Raw genomic sequence first — 22,111 nt, 5'->3', positions numbered from 1 at the left:
TTAGCAAGCCGATCTGCTACTCAACCCCTGCACAGCACTCCACACTTGCATCCAATCCTTCTCCAACGAATTGCTAATTTCAGTAAGTGTGCTTCCCCACAGCCCCTGGTAATCAGATTAACAAACTCCCACTCATCTGTCTCATCTCTCTTCAAGGCCCACACAACTGCCCGTATTTCGCAATTCCTGTCACAAAAATTAATAAACACACGTTGTTCTTTAAGAGATATTTGGCAGGCTTTCAGAAATTTAGGACTTGACACTCCACAAAATTAAACGACCATTTTCTGTAAGAATATGCAGGATAACAAAACAGCGAAAAGTAAAAAACTCAGCAAGAAGAATAATGTTTCAAAAGAAAAGGCATCGCTATCGCTTGAAAATTTGAAGAACCTCGACAAACACACTTTTTTATAGACTGCAATATGTTAATATTTCATTCCTTTTATATCTTCCGCAATACTTTTTCGGTTCTTAATGTAAGTCTTAATTAACTAATTTAAATAGATTAAGGATGCTAGTTAAGTTATTTAATATGATATGTTTTGTTTAAAACACCCTAATCATCTTTTTTAATTCCCTTCCCTCCTGTTCTACTTGATTATTATTAAGAAAATAACAATTAAGTTAATTTGAAAAAAATTGATAAACATATAAAATGAGTTTTATATTTAGGACCAACATCATTTTTCAAATTAGACCCCACATTAAGGATTGAAAGAGCACCATATTTCTCTCCACCTGGTGTTTTTATTTTTCTTTTGGAAAAATTAATCATTTGATCTCTCAACTTACACAGCCACACTTTGATTTTGATTGATTTGCATGGGTGGGTGTGTAATTCTTCACTGCATGTATGCTGTAAATTATACTTTCGCCTTACGGATGATTTTGTGGAGAAAGAAACAGGGGAGGGCCGCAGGTGATGAATATAGAGTTTATTTGAAGAAAAATGGTATATGACATAGATTAATTTATTAAATAAGAAAAAAAATTAGAAATTGAATTTCAACCAAGTTCAAATCTGAGGGAATAAGTCGTCATAATTAGGAGACCAAAACTTAAATTTCCCTTTTTTACTTGTTTCCAAATTTCGAATCGTCTTCAAATCACGTACCTCGCGAGTTAAAAAAGAGTAATGACTTCAATGATGGGATTTCAATCCCATCCTAGTCTTCTTCGGTTTTAAGCTTTAGCCCCTTGCATACTTAAAAAAAAAAAAAAATCTCTCCGCCTAGAATTTCCTTTTTTCCTCCTCTGAATTTCAAATCGTCGTCAAATCGCGTGCTTGACGAGGGAGTTGAAAAGTACTTCAGCGTAAAGTATAGTTTGTGTGAGGTAAGATTCTAACTCGACCCCATCCGTTGATTGTCACCCACCTAAATAAATATATACTTTTCGATCCTAAATGTAAGACCCTTATACACACTAGTATAAGGGTCTTATATTTAGAACCGGAGGAGTAAAACAAGTTAAGTTTTTCTTGCACACCCCCTTTAATATTTGGGTATCCCAACATAAAATTTATAGCCTCTAACATACTACCTATACAAATAAGATTTTCTAATTTATTTGATAAACCCTCTTAACGTATTAAAAAGAGTAATCTATGTTACAAAGGTATCCATTAAATGATATTATATCATAACTTCGGATCAGATTACATTGGACAATACATATTACAGTTGATGGTTGGAGAAAAAAAAGTGTACAAACCTATTGCAGTAGTCAGGTACTAAGGTATCAACATAGTCTTCTCTAAAGCCACCGGAGGAGGCCAAGGCTCTTTCATGCGTTTTTAAAGTACCGCTGAAAACATTCCTCGGCCTTGCAATATTTGCATATGACTTTATACACTTCAATTAGGAGTCTAGGGAACCGACTTGAAAAGTAGTGATTGAATCCTTCTGGAATCGGTCCTACAAGTTCCTGAAACCCACCAACAGAAGAGATGTATAAGAGCCATGGTAGCAGCACAGGGATAAAGCCTAACAACGACAATTAGAGACATGCCAGGGGTGGATATGGAATATTCTATTTAATATAAGCTCTGAAGGAAAAAGAACTGTTTGTTCCCCCTGAGCCAACCCCACCACCAAAGATATATTTAATTTAAAACAAAATAGTCTTGTGAATGCCAGAATAGGGAAGAACCTGAATTTCTTGAGGCAATTCCCTATAGTGATTCAGCTTGTTTCTGATGACTCGTAATAAGTCTCGAACACTGTCATGTTTATATCGCCGGTACCGGCCAATGTTAGCAACAAAGGCAGGTTCCATCTTTTCATCCCAGTTCCCATTTAAAGCCACTGGTGCACTACCTTCCAATGCCATCAAAAGATCCGAATAACTCTCCCTATCTTCTAATTCCACTCTATCACTGGCATCTCTGAGAAAGGCGAGTCTCATTTCAGAATCCCAGAAGAAAGGGTGGTGCAAAACTTCAAACGCCTTGGGCCTGACATCATAAGAAATGATCAAAATATAGCTCAGCACCACGACGGTACAAAAGATTTACTTTCAAAAGGCATATAAATGAGATGAACCTACCTTAGATCAGGCTCAGGGTTTAATAAACAAGAAATAAGATCCTCGGCTTCAGGAATGAAATCCACCAAGAAAAGATCCTTTCGATTTCTCACAATATTAACATCACGTTCAAGACGTTCTCCAAATGGATGTCTTCCCCCAGTTATACAAAAAAATAAGACACAACCCAGACTAAATAAATCGACAGCTCGTGTTTGACGCCCTTGAGCAAGTTGTTCTGGTGCTTGCCAACCTGAACTGCCACAGCCTGCAATTAATTCATCAGATCTTAGAGTAAGAATAATAAAAAATAAACAAGACCTCAAGATTAATAGGTAGAATAAGACTAGATCCTCGTTGAAAAATTGAAGAGTCAATAAACAAGAATTATAGATCAAGTTAGATATTGTCAGAATTTCAGATATCAATGTAACTCCATTATGGAAAAGAACACTTACCAGTAGCATTATGACCAAAAGATGACGCATCTTCCAGAAGACGTTTACTAATGCCCATATCAGAAAGCTTTGCACATAAAGATCTTTCATTGATTATCAAAATATTTTGGGGTTTCAAATCCCGATGTACTATTCCCAGTTCATGCAAATGACAAAGCCCTGAAATTATATCCCTGTAGTACAATTCAGAGGTGAGTCAGGGAAGCCAATGAAATATAAATTAAATGGTACAAAGCATAAACTAAAATTGAAAGGAAGTCATTATATGAACTATCACATAACAAATCCAAACTTAGCCTCAAATGATTAGGGTCTACTAGAGACTTCTAAGGAAAATCAAATAGAATTATTCTTAGACATTTTTGTCCACTTTTACATTTTCCTCTAATCCCACTATAGATGACTCAATTTCTTTAATGTGCCCTTCTCTTTTGCTCCTTTTGCCGCCCTTTTCTATGAAAACAAAGCTTGTAAAGAAAACATAGACATCCTAGAGTTACGTGGTCATGCAATTGAGCACTTTTTTATTCGTGTTTTTTTTCCAAAGGTTATGGAGTAGAAGATATCCGCCTTCGTATCCTTCTTATTTATGGGAATATAGTGCTGGCATGCTCTGAAATAAGTTAAAATTCTATCAACTACATATGCCTATTCCACCTGCGTATTTCAAGTATTTCTTATGATCTAATGACTTCCACTTTATTTTTTCATCTTGGTTGAGATAGGAAAGAAAAATTTATAACCCTACCAAGGTTAAATATCCAATAAAATAAAAAATCATTTCATCAGACACTAATTGCATCTCCCCTGACCCTGTTTACAGAGACTTAAACTAAATTCCCAAATCCCTCTATAAATAAGGTAAGAATGTTGTTTTCTTTGTGTTTTACGTTTTCTGTTGCACCGGAGGTGTTCTTCAATGCATTGTGAGCTGTCATGGTTAAATTTGTAGTTCATGAAGCAAGGTAATGCAAGGAATAACTGACAAAGTGAAAGAAATAAATGAATGCCCCTTCATCACTCATTCAAGGTATCAAAGGCATGTTCTCAATCAGGACTGAATAATTAAAGAGCCTTGATGGGAGAAAGAAGTTAATGTTTGGATAAAATTAATAGTTGCCAATGTATTTTTATCACAGAGATAGTGAAGTGAATGGCAAAAATGAAACAAGCCAAACACGCAGATGAATTTTTTTGGGGTTCTGTCAAAGCATTTGTCAGCACATTATAAGTTTCCTGATTTTGTTAGAAGTCTTGTTAAGTTAAGATGTCAACGTGGTATTGCCAAGTCTTGCTGTTTGAGTAATTAACTCCCATTATTACTCAAATATTGAAATACCATTGTAGACAGATGTCAACATATTTGAAGAGTAATTGAATCAAATAGCAAGCAGGAAATAAACATGGCAGAAAATTTACAGTATCAGCGGAGCAAACAGTTCGTGAAATTATATTGTACTGTAATGAATCAGTTCTAAGCAGATGGGTAACATTTTTATTTTTGGTCACCCTATCTTGGATAACAAATAAAACTTTTATTATGATTGCAAGGTTGAAGAAAAGAAGCATTAGAAATATTTTTAGCATGATCATGCAATAATTTTTGTAGTTTTCCTTACATATATTTCCTCATGTACATGGAATTTACGATGCATTTCATGCATAACATGGGACTATGTCCCAGTTCGTCTATAATATTTCACTGAATCAAGAACGCTTCAGACTAACCTCATTAGCTTCAAAAGGAGAGGTGATGGAAAGCCATTTGCTTTCCAAAGATTCTGCGTATTTTGCTTTCCAATCTCCAATTGAGCCTTAAAAGTTTCGTTCTTGCTAAACACTGAGTTTTCTGCTATATCTGAGTAAATCTGAATTAAATCATCCAAGTTACATGAACAACGCTCTAGTGCCAGGTAGACAAAATCTTGATCATTTTCCACCCCATACCATCGAACAATGTTTGGGTGATTGTCAGATGCAATAAGGTTTTGAATTTCTTTAAAGGCCTCATCATGATGAGCTTGGACAAGACGTTTAACAGCAACCGCTCGACATTCATATGTTCCCTCTAGAACAATGGTTCCATTGCTTCCCTTTGCAATTTCTTTACTCGATACAAATAGTTTACCAATCTTCCGCCCATCAGCACGTTCATCAACTTTATTAATATACAGCCAAGGTTCCTTATCATCTCTACATTGTGGTATTAGTTTGTCATCTTCTGATACCAATGGCTTAACCTTCTTGTCAACAATTTCATTGCTCTTTCCTGACTTTCGTGTTTTCCTTTTCTTAAGATTACTTTTAAAATCAAGCTCACTATTTTGGCCTTTCAATTTCAATAGCTTTTTAACTAACCAAAAAATCCAGACCAGGAAAGAGACTATCAACAGCACCAGAATCCATCTTAATAACCATGAAATCGCTTTCTTCAGATTAACTTCCTCATGTGTTGTGATCTGTGTCCACGGCAGAGCAAGTTCAAATGTGTCATCACTATTGACCATTTCTGGAAGCAGAGGAGGCAACAAATTTGGCACAGGCATGGGAAGCATCTTGACATCATCATGGCCTTTTAAAAATCTTTCATTATTAGGCTGCATAGGAAGCATCAGATCTGAAGAGGGCATTGGGAGCAATTCGCTATCATAAGTAGCCTCAGGTAATCTCTCAACAACTGAAGGTTGTAGCAGAAAGTTTTTTGGTAGACGGTAGACCTTTTTCTTCACCCAACATGGGTATGGCAAAGCAAAATCCAGGCCACCATCACAAGCATACTCACCCTCTGAATCAAATAGCGCACCATCATTTGGGTTTTCATTATGTTGGCAATATAACACAGCTTCAAATTCTGCTACTGTCATACTCCATGCAACTTTTTCTGATCCTGGACTAACAGCTTGTAGAGAATAATCTGTCCTAAATAACATCAGTAGCGGCTTTGGCACATGAAGCTTAAGAGGATCAGACTTGACCAGCTCCTCATTTTTAGTAGCGAGGATATTTTGAACACTTTTCCTGTCATCACTCCACAGTGCAAAGGAATTATCAAAATCCGATGCGGCATAACTTCGAAAGATCCTTCCAGTTTTGGCATCAACTTCAAAAACAGTACTTCTTTTAGATCCGAGTGTAACAACTCCATCATTTGATAATTTAGGTGTAGCTTTAACAATATCTTCAATAGATGTTAAGAGTCTCTGCAGACGATTATTTATGATGCAAAAGCAATTCATAAGACAGATTTTAAAAACATCATTGGCTACAAAGCAATAAATTAGATTACTTAAATTTAATACAAGCTATTCTTATAGTCTGCATTGTAAAAAATAAATTTATACAGAACCTATTAGAACCTATACTGAAAGGCATCAAGCCAATGATCAGGAACACCTTCAACTCATTTTTCCATCCATGCTCAGAAAACTAAATAAATAAATTTTAAGATAGCAGCAAACCTAGCATGCTTTTCTACAACTCCTTTCTTGACATGCACCAAAGTCTATATCAATATTTTTCAATTGATTTTCAAATAAAATTAAATTATTACATATAATATGTGAAAAATAACAAAAAGAAACAGCGATTGCTGTGACAGCTGTCAGAGGGGCAGAGAATAAGTCACCACGTAACATTGACTGTCTACTACCAGCAACTTGTTCATCCAAAAGCTCGTAAACCATTTGATATACGTATAGATACTATATACAGGACATTTGCTTACTTGTAGATAAAAATCGAGTACATTCACATTAAACCACAATCTGCAATTCTACATGCCTTAACATTAGAAACGTAACGGCATAAAATAGTACATTTTTGGGACATCCTCACCCATACCATTTTACCAAAAGGCTTTCTTTGATATAAACTCCAGTCATCTCCGACATCTATGAATTCATTGGGTCCAGATGCATTGTCTTTATCATTACCCTTGTTGACAGGAGCTTGATATGAATTGTAAATTGGTGATCCTGTTGGAAATGACCATATTATCCTCATGGAACCACTCTCCACCAAATGTATTGTCCCATTTTGATCTGGGGCGACAACTAGTGCCGTACTAGGCTTACTGTCCAATGAAAAATATGAAAGACAAAAATTGAATGACATGGTTACATTGCCGAATATCAGTAAAGAAAGGCAATATGGCTAGATAAAAAATAAAATGAACGAGACCTCTAGCAAAATATTAGTTGTTAGCATAGCAGTACTGCATAATTTTTAGTTCCACAACTGCGTCGCAAACTATTGTGTCGTGGGGAGGAAAAAGAGAGAACTGATAACATCAAAAGTTTAAAATCCATTCAAAATCAGCATATTTGCTATTTAGCATCTCCTCAATCATTCAACTGGGCAGACATAACGCATTCAAGCACCAGGCTTGATCATGAATTATGAGCACCGATCACGGATAAAGCTTATACGATGATCAGCCAAAAAGAAGGAAATTTTCTAATAAAGCAGGAAAATGAGAGCTCACGCTGGAGGAGACAGAGGAGAGCGGCTGGCAGGTAATGCTAAGCCCTTGAAGTCTCCATCACGATTGCCAACAATTGAGACTTGGGAGCTCTCTGACTTTGATACCGAGACGTCGCCGGTTAAGCTCGAATAAAAAACGATTAGCAATATGATCAGAACACGTGCTGTACAAAGAAATCGAAAGTTCATCTGGAATCCGAATAAGGGATTAGCTACCCGATTCGGATTAGAAGGGTTTTTGGAGAAGGCGAGTAAAGGAATGAAAATTAAAGCAGAAGAGCAATAGGGAATGATACTGGAATCTTTTGGCGCCCTGCAGCATTAGGATCTACAACTCACTGATCCTAATCCTGCAAGAGCCGGATGACCTTTTGCTTCGCAATGTTGGACTCCATTTTTTTTTTCTTTTTCAGAGCAGAAGTTAAAAATAGGACACCCCGTTTGCGAAAAATATTTGGAAAAAAATAAACGCCATGGATAATTTCATTTTAAGATAGACAAATTTCAGAAATTCCACGGCAAAGATTAAGTAGACAAAAATGCCCCTCTCGGGTTAAATAAGTAAATAACCTCGCAAATCGCGTCCCTGTTTTGTGAAAAATTAAAGGAAAAAATCCAATTAAAAATTCTGTTGAGGAGTATGGTATGATAAATTTTCATACCTATAAGTATCGGTATTCTGAAAAGTTTATAGACATAAAATATTGATATTTTGATTTAAGCTGTTCTTAGTAATAAAATTTTTAACGGGAAATTTTTTTTAAGTTATCATGATGTTTTATATCAATAATTAGATTAGATAAAAATAAAAAAATCTTGGGTCAGTGATTCATTTATTTTCGTTCGTTCCCAGTGAGTCATTGGGCGAGTCTATTCGAATATTCACCAACTAAAAGCGTCCGAAAGAAAAATCAGAAGGCTGATTGATTGATTCATTCACGAGGGTATCAGAGAGAGAATCCGTTGTCATCATCTGCAAAAATAATATGCTTTGTCAATTTACTGTTTCCATTTCTTCCCGTCACTCTTTCTTTCCCATTCTCTAAACACTACACCTAATCACGGTATTATCAGACCATAACAGCACAGGAAGTACGGCTTAATCCCACAAGGAGGAGATGTTAAAATGAAGTGAGTGCAGCTGGTTTAAAATTGTCCACAAAAATGTGATACATTTATAAGATCTGATCTCACAGTGACACCACTAGGAAGAAGCTACTGCAGAAGAAATGTATGCCTATATTCCGTCACTGGAATGAATGAATGAATGAATGAATGCACAAGAACCTTCTAACATCGAATTTTCCATTGAAAAAAAGCACCCAAACCAAAGGATAAGTTCTTTCAGGATAACATCCACATGAGCACTGTTGACCAGACGGTTAGTGCTATAGCTGCGGCGCCATACGTCCAGAAGAGTATCACCGAGCACTCTTCCTGTCCAACGTCAAACAGCTGAGCCATCGTACCTGTGTGATTGTCATTTTTCATCATCAAATCGTTGCTACATATTCTGCACATCATTACAAGTGGTCTCGTGGGAATCGCTTACTGATATTCATAGCAGGTGGCATCGCGTACTGCATCACCAGCACGTACTGGAACAGAGGATACGGTGGCAGCAACTTCAGGTTTGCCGCGGCTTTCACAATAAACAGTCCGATGGTCGGTATCACAATATATTTGGATACTATTATGCTCATGACGCTCGATAATCTCACACTTGACGATCGCAGCCCTGTTTACCCCCCACCATTATTACTCCAATCATTTCCAACGAAATAACACGCCTGCATACACATATATCTATATATATACCTTGAGTGAGATTGCCGCCCAGCAAGATGGTGATGCAAGGAATTGTTCCCTCCCTGCCAATAACAAATTTTTACTCAATACTTCACCCAAGGCAAGCATGTAATCTATCTAACAAGTTCATAAATTCCCACTGATGGCTGATTTGGTATATTTTTATTTTTCAACTCATACCCCACTAACTGAATGGAGTTTTGGATCACTGCGAATGGAGCATTCTCGCCGATGATTAGGTTCCTCAACCAAGAAACCCCGCCAAAGAGGAAACCGAAAAACTGATCATCAAAGAGGTCAAATCTATCAGTACCACGATGCAAATTAATGTCAAACATGAAGGGAGAAAGGAACTCACCGTAGCGATTGTCGGAGGTGCCTTCAGTTCCTCTACAATCTGGCCTACAGTCCCTATAACTCTATGGCAAAATGGTTCACTTACGCTGGCCGAACTTTGGTCTACCACCTGTAACGAGCGGTGGAGCACCATGTTAGGCACTCAAACAAAAAATAACACAATTCTTCAAATTCCCCGCACAACCTTTAAATTTGATCGATCACGGGGAAGTTTGAATATAGTCTTACATTTTGGTTTTCGGAGTCCTCATTACAATTTGGTGGTGGAACTTGTACAGTGACATTTTGCTTATCTGCATCCTCGAGGAGGCGAGTTTGTGGATGAGCCTCACGATCCATGCTGGGGACCTTCAAGACCTCAGCAGCCTCAAGAGCCTTAAATTTCATGGATCTGCTCCTCATTACCTGGTATGTATAAGTCCATATAAAAACCCCACCAAGCTGCATTCTCCAAAACAGTAGAAAGTTCCATCAGAGTATACATGTGCATAAATCACAATATGAGATAAGATAAATAGACTCCGAGAAAGAAGTGAACTTTGATTACCGCCATGGAGAAAGATGAGTAAGAGAGTGCTGCAGAATGACAAGCATCCTGATCACCAAAAGGGCCTCCTTTTTGAAAACAGATTGCAGGGATAATCACGATAGGAAGGTTTCCTAAATTTCCTGATACAAGTGAATATAATTCATGAACTTGGAGTCGTCTGCACAAAGGGTTTCTGGCTGTAAGAGAAGTAAGAGGCGATGCCATATGGTATACCCGATGAACAAGAAGCAATGATAAGACCTTCCAGTTTCAGGTTGGGCTTTAGGCATTTTACAATCATCCATCCGATAATCCCTCCTATTAAGAATGTGAGTGCAACATTGACCGGCATAAACCACCTGCATTGATGATGCGTGCAAATTAAACAGGAGATGAATTGATAAAAAATAACTTGTGAATTCCCACGCCAAACTATTCAAGAACAATAAGCTACTACCAATAAAGATGGAAACATGCTCCCGATTCCAAAGGAGGGGGGAAAGACTCAACCCAAATAATCACGCCGATAACAGGAGAAAGCCACAAAGCCTCACATCTTGACCATTCTAATTATAAATGACAAATAGAAAAGTTCAATAAAGTCCATAAAGTAGCAAAATTCGGTCGGTACAAGGCTTTCCACCGCGACCTGAGAAAGGGGAATGAAGAATCAGTATATACTTACCAGGAAATCATATCCTGGAGCGAAACAGTCCGGGCGAAGCTAGCAAATACAAGTGAAGGAGTGAAGACAGTAAAAACCAGCTGCAGCGAAAAAAAGAGAAAAACCATGTTGAGAAGAATGAAAATTAAAGTGGGCTGTGGAGGAGATCGTGTGAGGACAACATGATGAGTCACCTTGTTCAAGGATTTGCGGAAGTCGGGTGACAGGAGATTATTGCAATGTTCAGTTGCGAGGAAAGCGCCCATTGCACTGACAAGCAGGACCTCCAGAATGGGAGCAGATGCCACCTCCAGTAGTTCCAGAAACCCCATCTTTTTGACTCTTTTTTTTTTTGGGAATCGGATCCTTTGTGCTTTTAAGAACAGAATGATATCAGTGTGGTTGCCTCAGGAAAACCGGCGGAGGGGTGCCGGGTGGCGGAGACGTGTAGGTGCGAAATTGAAGCCCCAAGAAGATGCGGCAGTTACCTCCGACCCCATATTTCACTCATCATCGCAGCATGGTGTCGCTGTAAGTGGAGTGTCGTACAGAAATTAATTACACGGGAAATCTGCACAGCACAGCTGCATATCTGATTTTTCATAATATTCAATACTGTGATCACAGACGCCAAACAGAGAGTGAAAAAGATGAAAATGTACGGTGTTGGAGGAGGAGGAAGATAGTGAATAGGGCCAAAGTCGGAAACAGGGATTTTCATTGTCCACTACCTCCATCCGACCATGCAACTTTTCGGTAATAACATAAACGCTGACGCGGAGACGCCCACTCCCTTCCCTACCAAGAGCCGTCTTGTTGGCGTAAATGATAAAATATTGTAAGATACGGCGGCTGTGGATTCCTCGTGGATCCTGGTTGATTCGTCCAGTCCGAGTCTTTCTTATAAAATAAATAAATAACACATATAAGACTTATTTATTATTCTTTCACTCTTAAATATAAAATCTATTTTATAGTATAATTTATATTATAAAATAGGTTTTATATTCAGAACCGGTAGAATATTTCCTTTATTGCGCTCCATTCACTGACCATAATCAAGAGCAAGTTCTCCCCATAAAAATCAGAATATCATCAGCTGTTACCTTGTTTTAGTGATTTCCCTATACATATACTACAAGTTAATAATACTTTCGTTTGAATTGATATTTTTTAAATCATGAGGCAAAATATAAATAATCCTCATAATATTTGTTCAAAATTAATTCTGCGCAGTCTTATATCAAAATATTAGAGTTAATTATTGTCTATGATATGTCTTAATCTACAATTTAGCATTAAATTCTTAAATAAAAACATGACTTCCACTGAGAATTGTAAGTGCTAAATCACGTGACATTATACTGTCAAGGCTATGAAGCCATCTTTAATCATGAAAGAGAAGTATATTTTACTCTGGGTGTGATGCAAAAGAACGCTGGGTTTTAGCTTAAACTGGTCATGGCCATTCGTTGGTTGGCTAAAAGAACGTCAAAGCCGTATTCAACGAAATTTTGACCAAAAGGGAGAGAGAAAAAAAAACACAGACGTAATGTACATGCAAATTTTGTTTTGAAAACAACATCGCAGTTGGCAAATTTGATGCGAGGTTGGGATAAGACAAGGGCAGAGAAGACGTAAAGTTCGGTTTTGCTTTGTGTTGCTGAGTCAGCCAAGTTTCATTTCTTCTTGGCCGCCATTTTATAATATTTTCCCCTCATGATTGGATTAGACTGAGGGTTGAGGGCCGTTCCTTGCCGAAGAAAAGAAAAGAAGAAAAAGGGTCGAGATGCCCATTCATTAATTGATTCATTCATCGTCAAGACATCCTCTCCGTTCTCCTCCACCTTTCTTGCAATCTGCATCTGTCATCTATCTCTCTATATGCAATATAAACATTCCAATAATCCAGCAAATCTATACACGCAATCCATTCATATATAATATGGTACCTCTTCCTGGAATGTCAACAATACCACCCATTTCAGATTTCATGCAAAATTAAGGGTCATAATCTGGTCTCTCAGGATAAATAAATTCAAAGCGAATTAATAGTTTGTTCTTTTTTAATTAATTCACTTATTGTATCATTCACGACCAAATAAAGCCTTTCAAACACTTTTAATCAAGATAATTTGAAGAATATATGGCCAGTGTTGTAATGAATGAAATATGTTTAAATAAGATGTAATTAATTAAAATGAGGAGAGCATGGGAATGGCGGATGTGATTTAATCTGGCGTAAGGAGTAGTATGAATCAATAGAAGACATGAGATTGAAAATGAATTACTCGTATATTATTTTCTAACGCTGAGTCGTATTTCGTCTGCACCCGCCACAGACCGAGGCAGTTAGAAAGGGCGTAACGGAACCAGTCGATATGATTAGAGGAAGGAGGCGAAATCACAGGCGGGAAAAGAATAAAGAGAGGGGAGAGAGGAGGGAGAATGGAGGCGAGGGCGAGAACAAGAAATGAAAGAATCAGGGAAGAAGAAGGGCGACAGAGAAGGAATAGGAAATAATGAGAGGGATGCAGATGCACATCCGATTCCAAACATACCTATTGTGTTCGTTATTAACGAAACAGAAAGCAGAGATATGGAAAGAATATATGCAGAGAAAGAAAGATAGAGAGAGAGAGAGAGAAACCTGGGAAGGGAAGGGAAGGATGGTAGGTGCGTAGCGAAACAGAGAGATGGAGATGCTGATGGAGATGCACGCAGCTTGTAATTGGGAATAATGATTGGGGTTCGTGGTTGTATATATATGTGCGTGTGTGTGCAGAGAGAGAGAGAGGGGTGAGGGGGTTAATAATGGGCCTTTGGTGGGTGGGTAATTGCGCCGAATCCAAGGTGAAACATTCGAGGGAGCACGTGAGCAATTCCGTAGCGCTCCTGCCGCGACATGACCATGCAAGTCCTTTCCTTTTCGGGGGGGCCTCGCCACTTCACTTCTCGTTCCCACCGCCCTCCCCACACACTTTTTTTTTTTGCACTCAAACACAACCAAATGCATATGTCCTCTCTCTTCCTTCGAGTTCATATTAGTAGGATGGATGTGTAGCATTCGCACTTCGTTTAACCCTTCAGGCACATCAATAAATATATATATATATTTCTCTACCTCATTAATTTAATGATTAAAAAACTAAACCGAACCGTAAAGCCTAACCGATGGAATTGTCAACCGGATTTGTTAACGGCTTGATTTGAACCAAAATATCATTTATATGGTTGAACCGGACTAGATCGGAGGTGAACCATCGTTGAACCGAGACCTAGAGTTTGACCGAGAACTGAAACAATTTTTAGAAGATTGGACGGTTTTTTAACTTGCCTAATTTTTAAAAAAAATATAAGAAAAGTAAAAAATTAGTCCCCTCAAAAATCCTAATATTTTTTTAGATTATTTGTAACTGCATAGTATTATTTCATTGGAAATTTTACATATTGTAGCGTTAAAACAGTGAGCAGCTAACCGGACAATTTAATCATCACCTACTAATTTTTAGGCTCAACTTTCGGACTGGCTTTTGAATTTTGAACATCGAATTCAATGCATGGTATATTTTATTTACGACGCACGGCTTATGTCCCGCCAAAAACCAATGATTATTTCCCTTCCTCACCCACCCGTCCTTTTTGTCATCTACCACTGATTGTTGGCTCCAACTGGACTGTGCCCCATATGCGACTCCCATCATCATCCAAATTAAATATGAATTCCGCATATACACTCCATACTTATCGCTGAAAAATGTATTTTTCAAAACCAATCGGCACAATTGCAGAAATGTTGCTCTTCTATTTATATTTGAATATAATACGATGATGCTAGCATCCGGCCTTATATTCGTGAGAAGAAAGGAAAATCACGATATTGGAGTGTTGCTATCGCTTACTATGTGCCTATTTATGTTTCGCTTTCGCCGAAGAGTACAAAAAAATTAGGAAGACAAATTTGTTTTTTGGTCTCCAAAAAAGGTTTAAGGGAAAGAAACGACTTTGAATTTCAGTTAGACAGCAGCCCGTAGAGGGAGTTTCATTTCACAGTCGCAAAAGCTTGCCTCGATTAGTGGCGCAATGAAAGTCTAGGCTGCACTTGCGCGTCAAGTGTTTTCCCTTTGCTCCCGTCTTTGGTTTATTTTCTACTGAAAAAGTCACAGGCACACACTGTGACTTTACTGATCTCTGGCTATTCCAATCTCTTCAGCGACCTTTTCTGCACCCAGATTCCGCGTCACGACTGCCTCATCCAGGAGCACACGGCATAGAATCGACAAAATTGTATTTTGAAATCTTCGTTCTGTTGGGTTAACTGCAATAGGGTCTCTCGCTACTTCCGCACCAACAGTCTCTGGTTCCAATTTCCTATAAATGCAAAAACTTGTGAAGATTTCTTTGTCGTCCACGGAGCCAATACAGATGAGTTGAAGCTTTTTCTTGGGGGCCCGCATGGTTTAAAGAGATTGCAATTTGTTGGTGTGAACAATTTCCAGTCTTCTTCTGTGCTTCTGTGTTGCTGTGCTTTTTATCCCCCATGTCCATGTCGAAGTTCGAAACGTTTCTTTTCTTTGCATTATCTTTGGTTTCCTCTGGAGGATTGGCTGTGGCTTCAAGCGATAGTAGCAGCGGCGGTACAAGAGAACTTGATCAGACACCAACATGGGCTGTTGCAGCTGTCTGCACTGTTTTCATCTTAATTTCCATAACCTTAGAAAAGAGTCTTCACAGAGTAGGATCGGTACGTTAAGACTGTCAATGAAACCATTGTAATTGGTACCAAGGTTTTGCTTTTGCGTTTTCTGATGTTTTTAACTGTTTCACCTCCAACCATTTTTATTACCTGCTTCGACCCGCTGATGAAGCGTTATGGCTTCGTATGTTCATGTCCTGGAACGGAGGTCCTTTTATCATCACCACTATCAATTCTGGCCTAAAATTGACTCTTTTTTCTTTTCCCCTTGATGAATCTGCGAATTAGCTATGATATAAGGCAAGTTGTTGACTCTGTGTTTGGTACATTACTTTCCTGGAAATGTTCAGTTTAACAGATTCAACCCTCTTCGAATTGCAGCGCATTTTCTATTAACGTGGTTCTCGTGTCTTGATAAAATCGAACCTTTTTGGCTGTTAGCCATAGTGGAAATTTTTGAAAACATTTTATAGTAACGTAAAATTGAGGATCGAAGTCATTGGAGTGTCTGTGTCTTTTTCAAATTGTTCAAATTCCTGGACAGCACTGGAAGTAAAAGTAATACACATAGCAGGAGAGTTGGTCCTCATAAGTTACTGCTACGGATCTAGGCCGAGTGCATGTGTGTCCTTTAGAGACTTTTCATGGACTCAATTCCTTACCTCGAGTTTTCTTTCAGTGGTTGGGAGAAAGGCAAAAGAAAGCTCTGCTTGAAGCTTTGGAAAAGGTCAAAGCCGGTAAGAATGTAGCAAAGAGTTACTATCTATTATTGCACTGGACTATCTTAAGTTAGCTTTTTGACCCCTCCTTAATTATCTCTTCGTGTTTCTGAACTTATATATTTTTTTTTGCAGAGCTGATGACTTTAGGTTTCATTTCATTGCTCCTGAATTTTGGGCAGAGCTACATTGTCAAAATATGTATTTCTCATAAGGTTGCTGACAAAATGTTGCCATGTGCATATGATGGTACCAATGATTCATCTCGTAGAAAACTTCTGTCTCATGAACGTAGACATTTATCATCTGGTACAAGCTCTTCCAAATGCAAGGAGGTAACTATATTCCCGCACCTGGTTTTTCAGACGCAAATGAGTTGTTTAATTGACACAGGCGAAGACATGAATTTCAGGAAAGGCCTTGACTCAACTTCAGAAAGAGAAAGGGAGATTTTTTTCCTCCGCACAAATGAGATGCGTGAAGGAAAAAATAGGAGTATTAAATAGACCTCAATATCTGACACATGCTTAAGTGAAATTTTACATATTTATTGGTAAATTTAAAACCTTTTCCTTGTTACCCCCATCTGAGGACATCGATGAATTAAATGATCCTTTTTTGCCTTTCAAAGAAAAATAGACTGGTATAATGTGCTGAAAGTGTTCATCAGTGAAGATCTTTAGATTTCACCTAAAAAAAAGTGAAGATGTTTGGAAATTCATTGTTAGAGATGAATTTTCTTGGCAATCGTATCCTTAGATTACCACTCTATTTTGGCCAGGAAAAAAAATGCTTGTAAATGGTCATAGTCTATCAAGTTTTTTTTCTCCTTAAAAAAAACTTTCTTGAGCTTGAAAATGAGGCTTCATGGGACACAAAACCTTGTCTTTTATGAGTTTTTCTTGGCGTATAAGTTAACGAATTCTCCCTATCTTAAGTTCTGACTTTGACTCGATAAAATAGCAGTTTATGACATTTGTATGCCTGTAAATTATTTAGAGCGCTTCAAAATAATTTAAAATTTTTCTAGGAAAATAATAGATTTTAACTGAAAGTTTAAAGGTGATTCCCTTTTTGCATGCTGGCCTATTGATTTTCCCTGTTATGTCAGCACAATATGAAACCTCACTCCTTCAAAGCCCGACTTTATGATCCACAATTTTATCTTCCTTGATGCTCTCCTAATTGCTATTGATGATAGGGATATGAGCCACTTATATCTGCCGATGGATTGCACCAGATACACATCCTTATATTCTTCTTAGCAGTCTTTCATGTGTTATACAGTGCTGTCACAATGTTACTCGGGAGATTACAGGTGTGCTTTTCATCTATTTTGTTGTATATGCCTCATTCATTTTTCCATGGCCGTGCATATCAAGGAAACTGTGCTGGTACTCACATTTTTCATATTTTGCAGTGTCATTTGTTTTGAAAACCAGTCTGGTTATATATTGCACATTTATGGCCTTGAGATTATTTTTGTATTTATGTAATGAGCACCAAAGTTGAGGTAATGTCAAACCCATGGTTTATGCAATCAAATCTTCCCACAGTACAGCGTAATCATCCAATCCCAAGAGATTGAAGGATTGGATAGGTTCAGTCTCATTTAACAAATGTATTTCAACTCATTCTTCTCTGTATTTACAATTCCCTTACCCTTTTTTTATTGAGAGAAGGAAAAATTGACTGTGGTTTTTGTGCAAATAAAAGATATTTTTGCTTGGATTTCCATCTTTATTTTGATTTCTGCTTAGTGCTGGTGTTAGGATATTGTGACGAGAACTTTCATGTGGATGTGGTTGTGAAGTCACTGTATGAGAAGTTATATGAATGACCCTTTTTTTTTTGCCAAAGATATATGAATGACCTTAAGCCATTATTTTCTTAAAGACAATGACTCTACTATGGAGAATCTGAACGCAAACTTAAATTGGCCTTTCTACAATGGGGATGCCCACGTGTGTAGGAAAAGGGGTTTGGATTTTCTTTTTCTTTTTTTAACCAACAAATGGGCTTGGATGGCTAAGAATTGCATAAATGCGATAATGGCAAAGGGTAGGGAATGTAGCCATAAATGATCCTGCTATGGTTAGGCATGTCACTGCAAGGGTATCTTAACAAATTTTTTTCCAGTTTTATGTCATTTTGCATTCATTTGAAGAGCCAAAATACGTCAATCTGTTAAAAACCTAGTTCTTAATAGTTGGTTGTTGGTACTTAGCATCATGATTCAGGACGGAGTGGATTAAATTTACAGAACAGTGGCAATTAAAGTTTTCCCACATCTTTTCTCACAGATTCGTGGCTGGAAAGCATGGGAGGGGGAAACTTCATCTCATGGCTACGAGTTTTCCTATGGTAGGATGGTCAATAGTTTACATGAGTGTTTTTCTTGTTCTAGTATGAGACTAGTTCCTCATTTGCTCCTATAAACTTCCCCATTCCACTTTTGAGATGCTGCCACATGCAATTTCATGCCTTTATCGCTAATTTATGTTTACAGATCCTTCAAGATTTAGGCTTACTCATGAAACTTCCTTTGTGAGAGCTCACTCCAGTTTTTGGATGAGGATTCCTATCTTTTTCTATGTTGTAAGACTCATCTCATGAACATGCTGTTTCTTCACTTTTTAAAGCTTACTTGATCCAGAGGACGTAATTTTAGTATCACTGTTGAGGTTCAATTATACATGGATTTTTGTTGAAGTCATCACAATCACGTAAAATTAACTAGAAGATAATAGAAGAACGGATTAATGTTGTAAACTTTTCATACTAATATAACCCCTTTACTTGTCATTCTTGATGTTCAATTTCCATGCTCGTTTTGATATGAAACTTGTCTATATCCCAATTGTAGGGTTGCTTCTTTCGCCAGTTTTATAGGTCTGTGGGCAAGGCTGACTACATGACTCTGCGCCATGGCTTTATAGCTGTGAGCATTTTATTTCGCTGAGTATGTTCTTTGAATGTTGGTTTACCTTCCTTTTCTGACAATGCAACATGGATAGGTCCACCTTTCTCCCGGAAGTAAATTTAACTTCCAAAAGTATATCAAAAGATCATTGGAAGATGACTTCAAGATAGTAATGGGAGTAAGGTAATGTTACTTTAATGTAATGTATTTTTAAGTATGTTATTATATTATGTGTGGTTTTTCCTCTTATAATTAGTTTGGAATATGTTGTGCCTTCATGTGTTCTTTCTCTGCTGCTCTGTTGATGGCAGTCCTGTCCTGTGGGCATCATTTGTAGTCTTCCTACTCCTGAATGTTAATGGTGAGCAACTTTCATTCGGAATTCTGAAGTCTCGTAAAATTAGTTTTCTCTTAACGCTGAACATGCAATCGAAGAATGATGGTTTATTTCATACGATTTCCAGGATGGCGTACATTGTTGTGGGCTTCCTTGCTTCCTGTCATTGTAAGTATTTTTCTCTTCGCTTATATATCAGTTGAGATGTACACTAATAAACCTTTAAATTGATTGTAGATAATCTTGGCCGTGGGAACAAAACTTCAAGCGACATTGGCAAAAATGGCTCTTGAAATCACTGACAGACATGCTGTTGTCCAAGGGATGCCTCTCATTCAAGGCTCAGACAAATATTTTTGGTTTGGTCGGCCCCAGTTAGTTCTTTGCCTTATTCATTTTGCTTTGTTCCAGGTAAATAATTGGTATCCTTTGAACAGAATCCAAAACAAGCACTAGTTATGTGCGTCACTTGCCTTGAGGCTAATGAGCCTCACTTTTTAAATAAACACTGCTCAAGTGACTTAAATATTGCTGCAGTTGATGTTTTTTGTGACATTGATATTTTCAATAATTCAGTTTGAATCTGAAAAACATATTTTTCTGGTCACTTGAGCATACAAAGTCATAAATCAAATGATATGAAATGGCACAGTATCAAAATTTGTAATAGATAGAGTTTAGTACTCTATTTCAAGAGTTCCATTTTGTTAATAAATAGTCAATTACTAACTGGTTTTCTTATACTTGCAGAATGCGTTCCAAATAACATATTTCTTGTGGATATGGGTAATGAACGATCTTAACTAACCTTAATCTCAGATGCGAATGTCCTTTTGCTGTCTTGTCCATTTAGATCATTTTCTAACGCCCAAATAATAAATGATTTCCTTTTTGGGCAGTATTCTTTTGGGCTGCACAATTGTTTCCATGCTGACTACAAGCTTGCAATAATCAAAGTAGCTTTAGGGTAAGGCTTCCCTGAATTCATTCTTGGCAGAAAAATGGCCCGTCTCAATTTGGATTGCATGCTTTCGATTTGAACATTGCTCTTATGAAGTTTCATGAGTTTTGCAGAATTGCAGTGCTATGCTTATGCAGCTACGTTACTCTTCCATTACATGCTCTTGTAACTCAGGTAAATCCACATTCACTCATTCATTGATTTCCTGATTGTCTGCTACTTGGTACAGGACCTCCTGCAATATTTGAGTTTCTGATGGTTTTTCTTTTCCCCACTAGTATGAACTTAAGCAGACATGCTATATGCTATATATCCATGTGTTATGAGATTCTAATTTGATCAATCCATACATGATATTCTGAGAAGCATTATATTATTAATATATGCCGAACCGTGCGAGTGTTATGGGTTAGTAGGTAGGCAACCTCATTTATTTGGGGAACCTTGGGAGGAGTAGTTTCACCTTTTGAAATCAAACAGCGACAGGATTTAAGAGTGAACTGATTGGGTACTAAAATATGGGGAACCATTCCAATGGCAGATGGGTTCGAGGATGAAGAAATCGATATTTGATGAGCAAACATCCAAAGCACTGAAGAAATGGCACAATGCTGTGAAGAAGAAGAAGAGGGAGGGAAGATTAGGGAAGTCCAGCGTCCGAAATGTGGGTGGAGAGAGCACTGTGGGTTTGGGTTCCTCAAAGCCATCCTCCGGACCCGCATTACAGCGTTTCAAAACGACGGGTCACTCGACTCGCTCCTCCACTTTTGTGGAGGATGAAGATGGAACCGATGTTGATGCTGAACACGAACCCTTGGCCCCCGTGGTATCAACAACCAGCTTGACGGTGATGGTGGATCATCAATCACATGAAAATGCGGCCCACGGTGCGGAGGATACCCCAGAAGAGGGAGGCTTTTCATTTGGCATGTCGGAAACTGTTAAAACAACCCCGAAATAGGATCTCAAGTTGCTCCATTCAGCCATTTGAATGTATTTGTATTTTATTCAGTATTGTATCTGCTCGTCTGTTTCTTTTTTCCCACTTCCTTTGGAAGGGAGTGTTGGGAACTCTGAACGAGACAGGGTCAGTTATGTGAATCCCAAGCATTGTTCAAAAGACAGGAACGTGAGATGTTGGCATTGGCTGTTGGATAATGGACGTGTGTACAGACACAGCATAGATTGAGTAGCCCATGGTTGGCCTTAGAATCCCCAAATATATAATAATGACGTCGCAACTTGTCGCAGGTTTGCCTACTTTTATGTTTTACTCCTCCGATCTTTAATATAAGACTCATTTAACTAATTTGATTAGATTAAGAAAGTTAGGTAAGTTAGTTAATTATAAGAAAAGTGACACATTTTTCTAAAACATCATAATCATCTTTAATACCTCTCCTCTTCTGTTGATTATGTTGGGAGTATCTATAGGGTCATTTAGAGAAAATTGATAATATGAAAAATGGGTCTTATATTTAAGATAAAATCAACTCAAAAATTAAGTCCTATATTAGGACTGGAGATTTTTTTTTTTTTTTGACCAGGGAACTTTTATGTTTTATCGGATTCCAAGCCACCAACAATGCGACAAAACACGAGTCATAGCGCCCAGTCACGCTCCCCCGCCCCTTTATTCGGATAAAA

The 22,111-nt window shown here is 37.8% G+C and overlaps 3 protein-coding genes across 7 annotated transcripts; 1 reads left to right on the top strand and 2 right to left on the bottom strand.

Annotated features, from left to right (window-relative positions):
- Window positions 1–1,548: 1,548 nt before the first annotated feature.
- Window positions 1,549–7,897, bottom strand: LOC114750836 (serine/threonine-protein kinase/endoribonuclease IRE1a). Of its 2 annotated transcripts, none has more exons than XM_028939464.1 (7): window positions 7,471–7,897; window positions 6,822–7,059; window positions 4,716–6,187; window positions 2,988–3,160; window positions 2,551–2,797; window positions 2,155–2,458; window positions 1,549–1,929 (listed from the first exon to the last, which is right to left on the bottom strand). In XM_028939464.1, the coding sequence occupies exons 1-7, from the start codon at window positions 7,656–7,658 to the stop codon at window positions 1,789–1,791; spliced, it is 2,763 nt and encodes a 920-aa protein (XP_028795297.1). In that variant the 5' UTR covers window positions 7,659–7,897; the 3' UTR covers window positions 1,549–1,788. The 2 variants fall into 2 exon arrangements, with proteins under 2 accessions (XP_028795297.1, XP_028795298.1); XM_028939465.1 differs by having other exon boundaries at window positions 6,828–7,059; window positions 7,471–7,896.
- A 691-nt stretch (window positions 7,898–8,588) lies between these two features.
- LOC114750839 (protein PIN-LIKES 7) lies at window positions 8,589–13,558 on the bottom strand. 4 transcript variants are annotated; one of them, XM_028939470.1, is made up of 11 exons: window positions 13,479–13,558; window positions 11,023–11,357; window positions 10,850–10,929; window positions 10,399–10,523; window positions 10,183–10,304; window positions 9,864–10,076; window positions 9,637–9,744; window positions 9,459–9,559; window positions 9,288–9,340; window positions 9,022–9,207; window positions 8,589–8,938 (listed from the first exon to the last, which is right to left on the bottom strand). In XM_028939470.1, exons 2-11 carry the CDS (start codon window positions 11,158–11,160, stop codon window positions 8,814–8,816), a joined length of 1,251 nt encoding a protein of 416 aa, XP_028795303.1. In that variant the 5' UTR covers window positions 11,161–11,357; window positions 13,479–13,558; the 3' UTR covers window positions 8,589–8,813. The 4 variants fall into 4 exon arrangements, with proteins under 4 accessions (XP_028795303.1, XP_028795301.1, XP_028795302.1 ...); XM_028939468.1 differs by lacking the exon at window positions 13,479–13,558 and adding an exon at window positions 11,491–11,786; XM_028939469.1 differs by lacking the exon at window positions 13,479–13,558 and adding an exon at window positions 11,560–11,786.
- A 1,117-nt stretch (window positions 13,559–14,675) lies between these two features.
- On the top strand, window positions 14,676–21,735 carry LOC114750837 (MLO-like protein 10). Its single transcript, XM_028939466.1, has 15 exons — window positions 14,676–15,572; window positions 16,204–16,261; window positions 16,379–16,578; window positions 17,445–17,561; window positions 18,547–18,607; window positions 18,753–18,841; window positions 19,110–19,184; window positions 19,261–19,349; window positions 19,478–19,527; window positions 19,631–19,671; window positions 19,741–19,914; window positions 20,254–20,289; window positions 20,403–20,470; window positions 20,578–20,638; window positions 21,006–21,735. The coding sequence occupies exons 1-15, from the start codon at window positions 15,369–15,371 to the stop codon at window positions 21,423–21,425; spliced, it is 1,743 nt and encodes a 580-aa protein (XP_028795299.1). The 5' UTR covers window positions 14,676–15,368; the 3' UTR covers window positions 21,426–21,735.
- Window positions 21,736–22,111: the final 376 nt, after the last annotated feature.

Source organism: Neltuma alba, unplaced genomic scaffold (assembly GCF_004799145.2).
Source record: "Neltuma alba isolate B1F8T4 unplaced genomic scaffold, ASM479914v2 tig00006653_pilon, whole genome shotgun sequence".
Taxonomy (NCBI): domain Eukaryota; kingdom Viridiplantae; phylum Streptophyta; class Magnoliopsida; order Fabales; family Fabaceae; genus Neltuma; species Neltuma alba.
The sequence above is the reverse complement of the archived record's forward strand: the minus strand, read 5'-3'. Positions and strand labels throughout refer to the sequence as shown.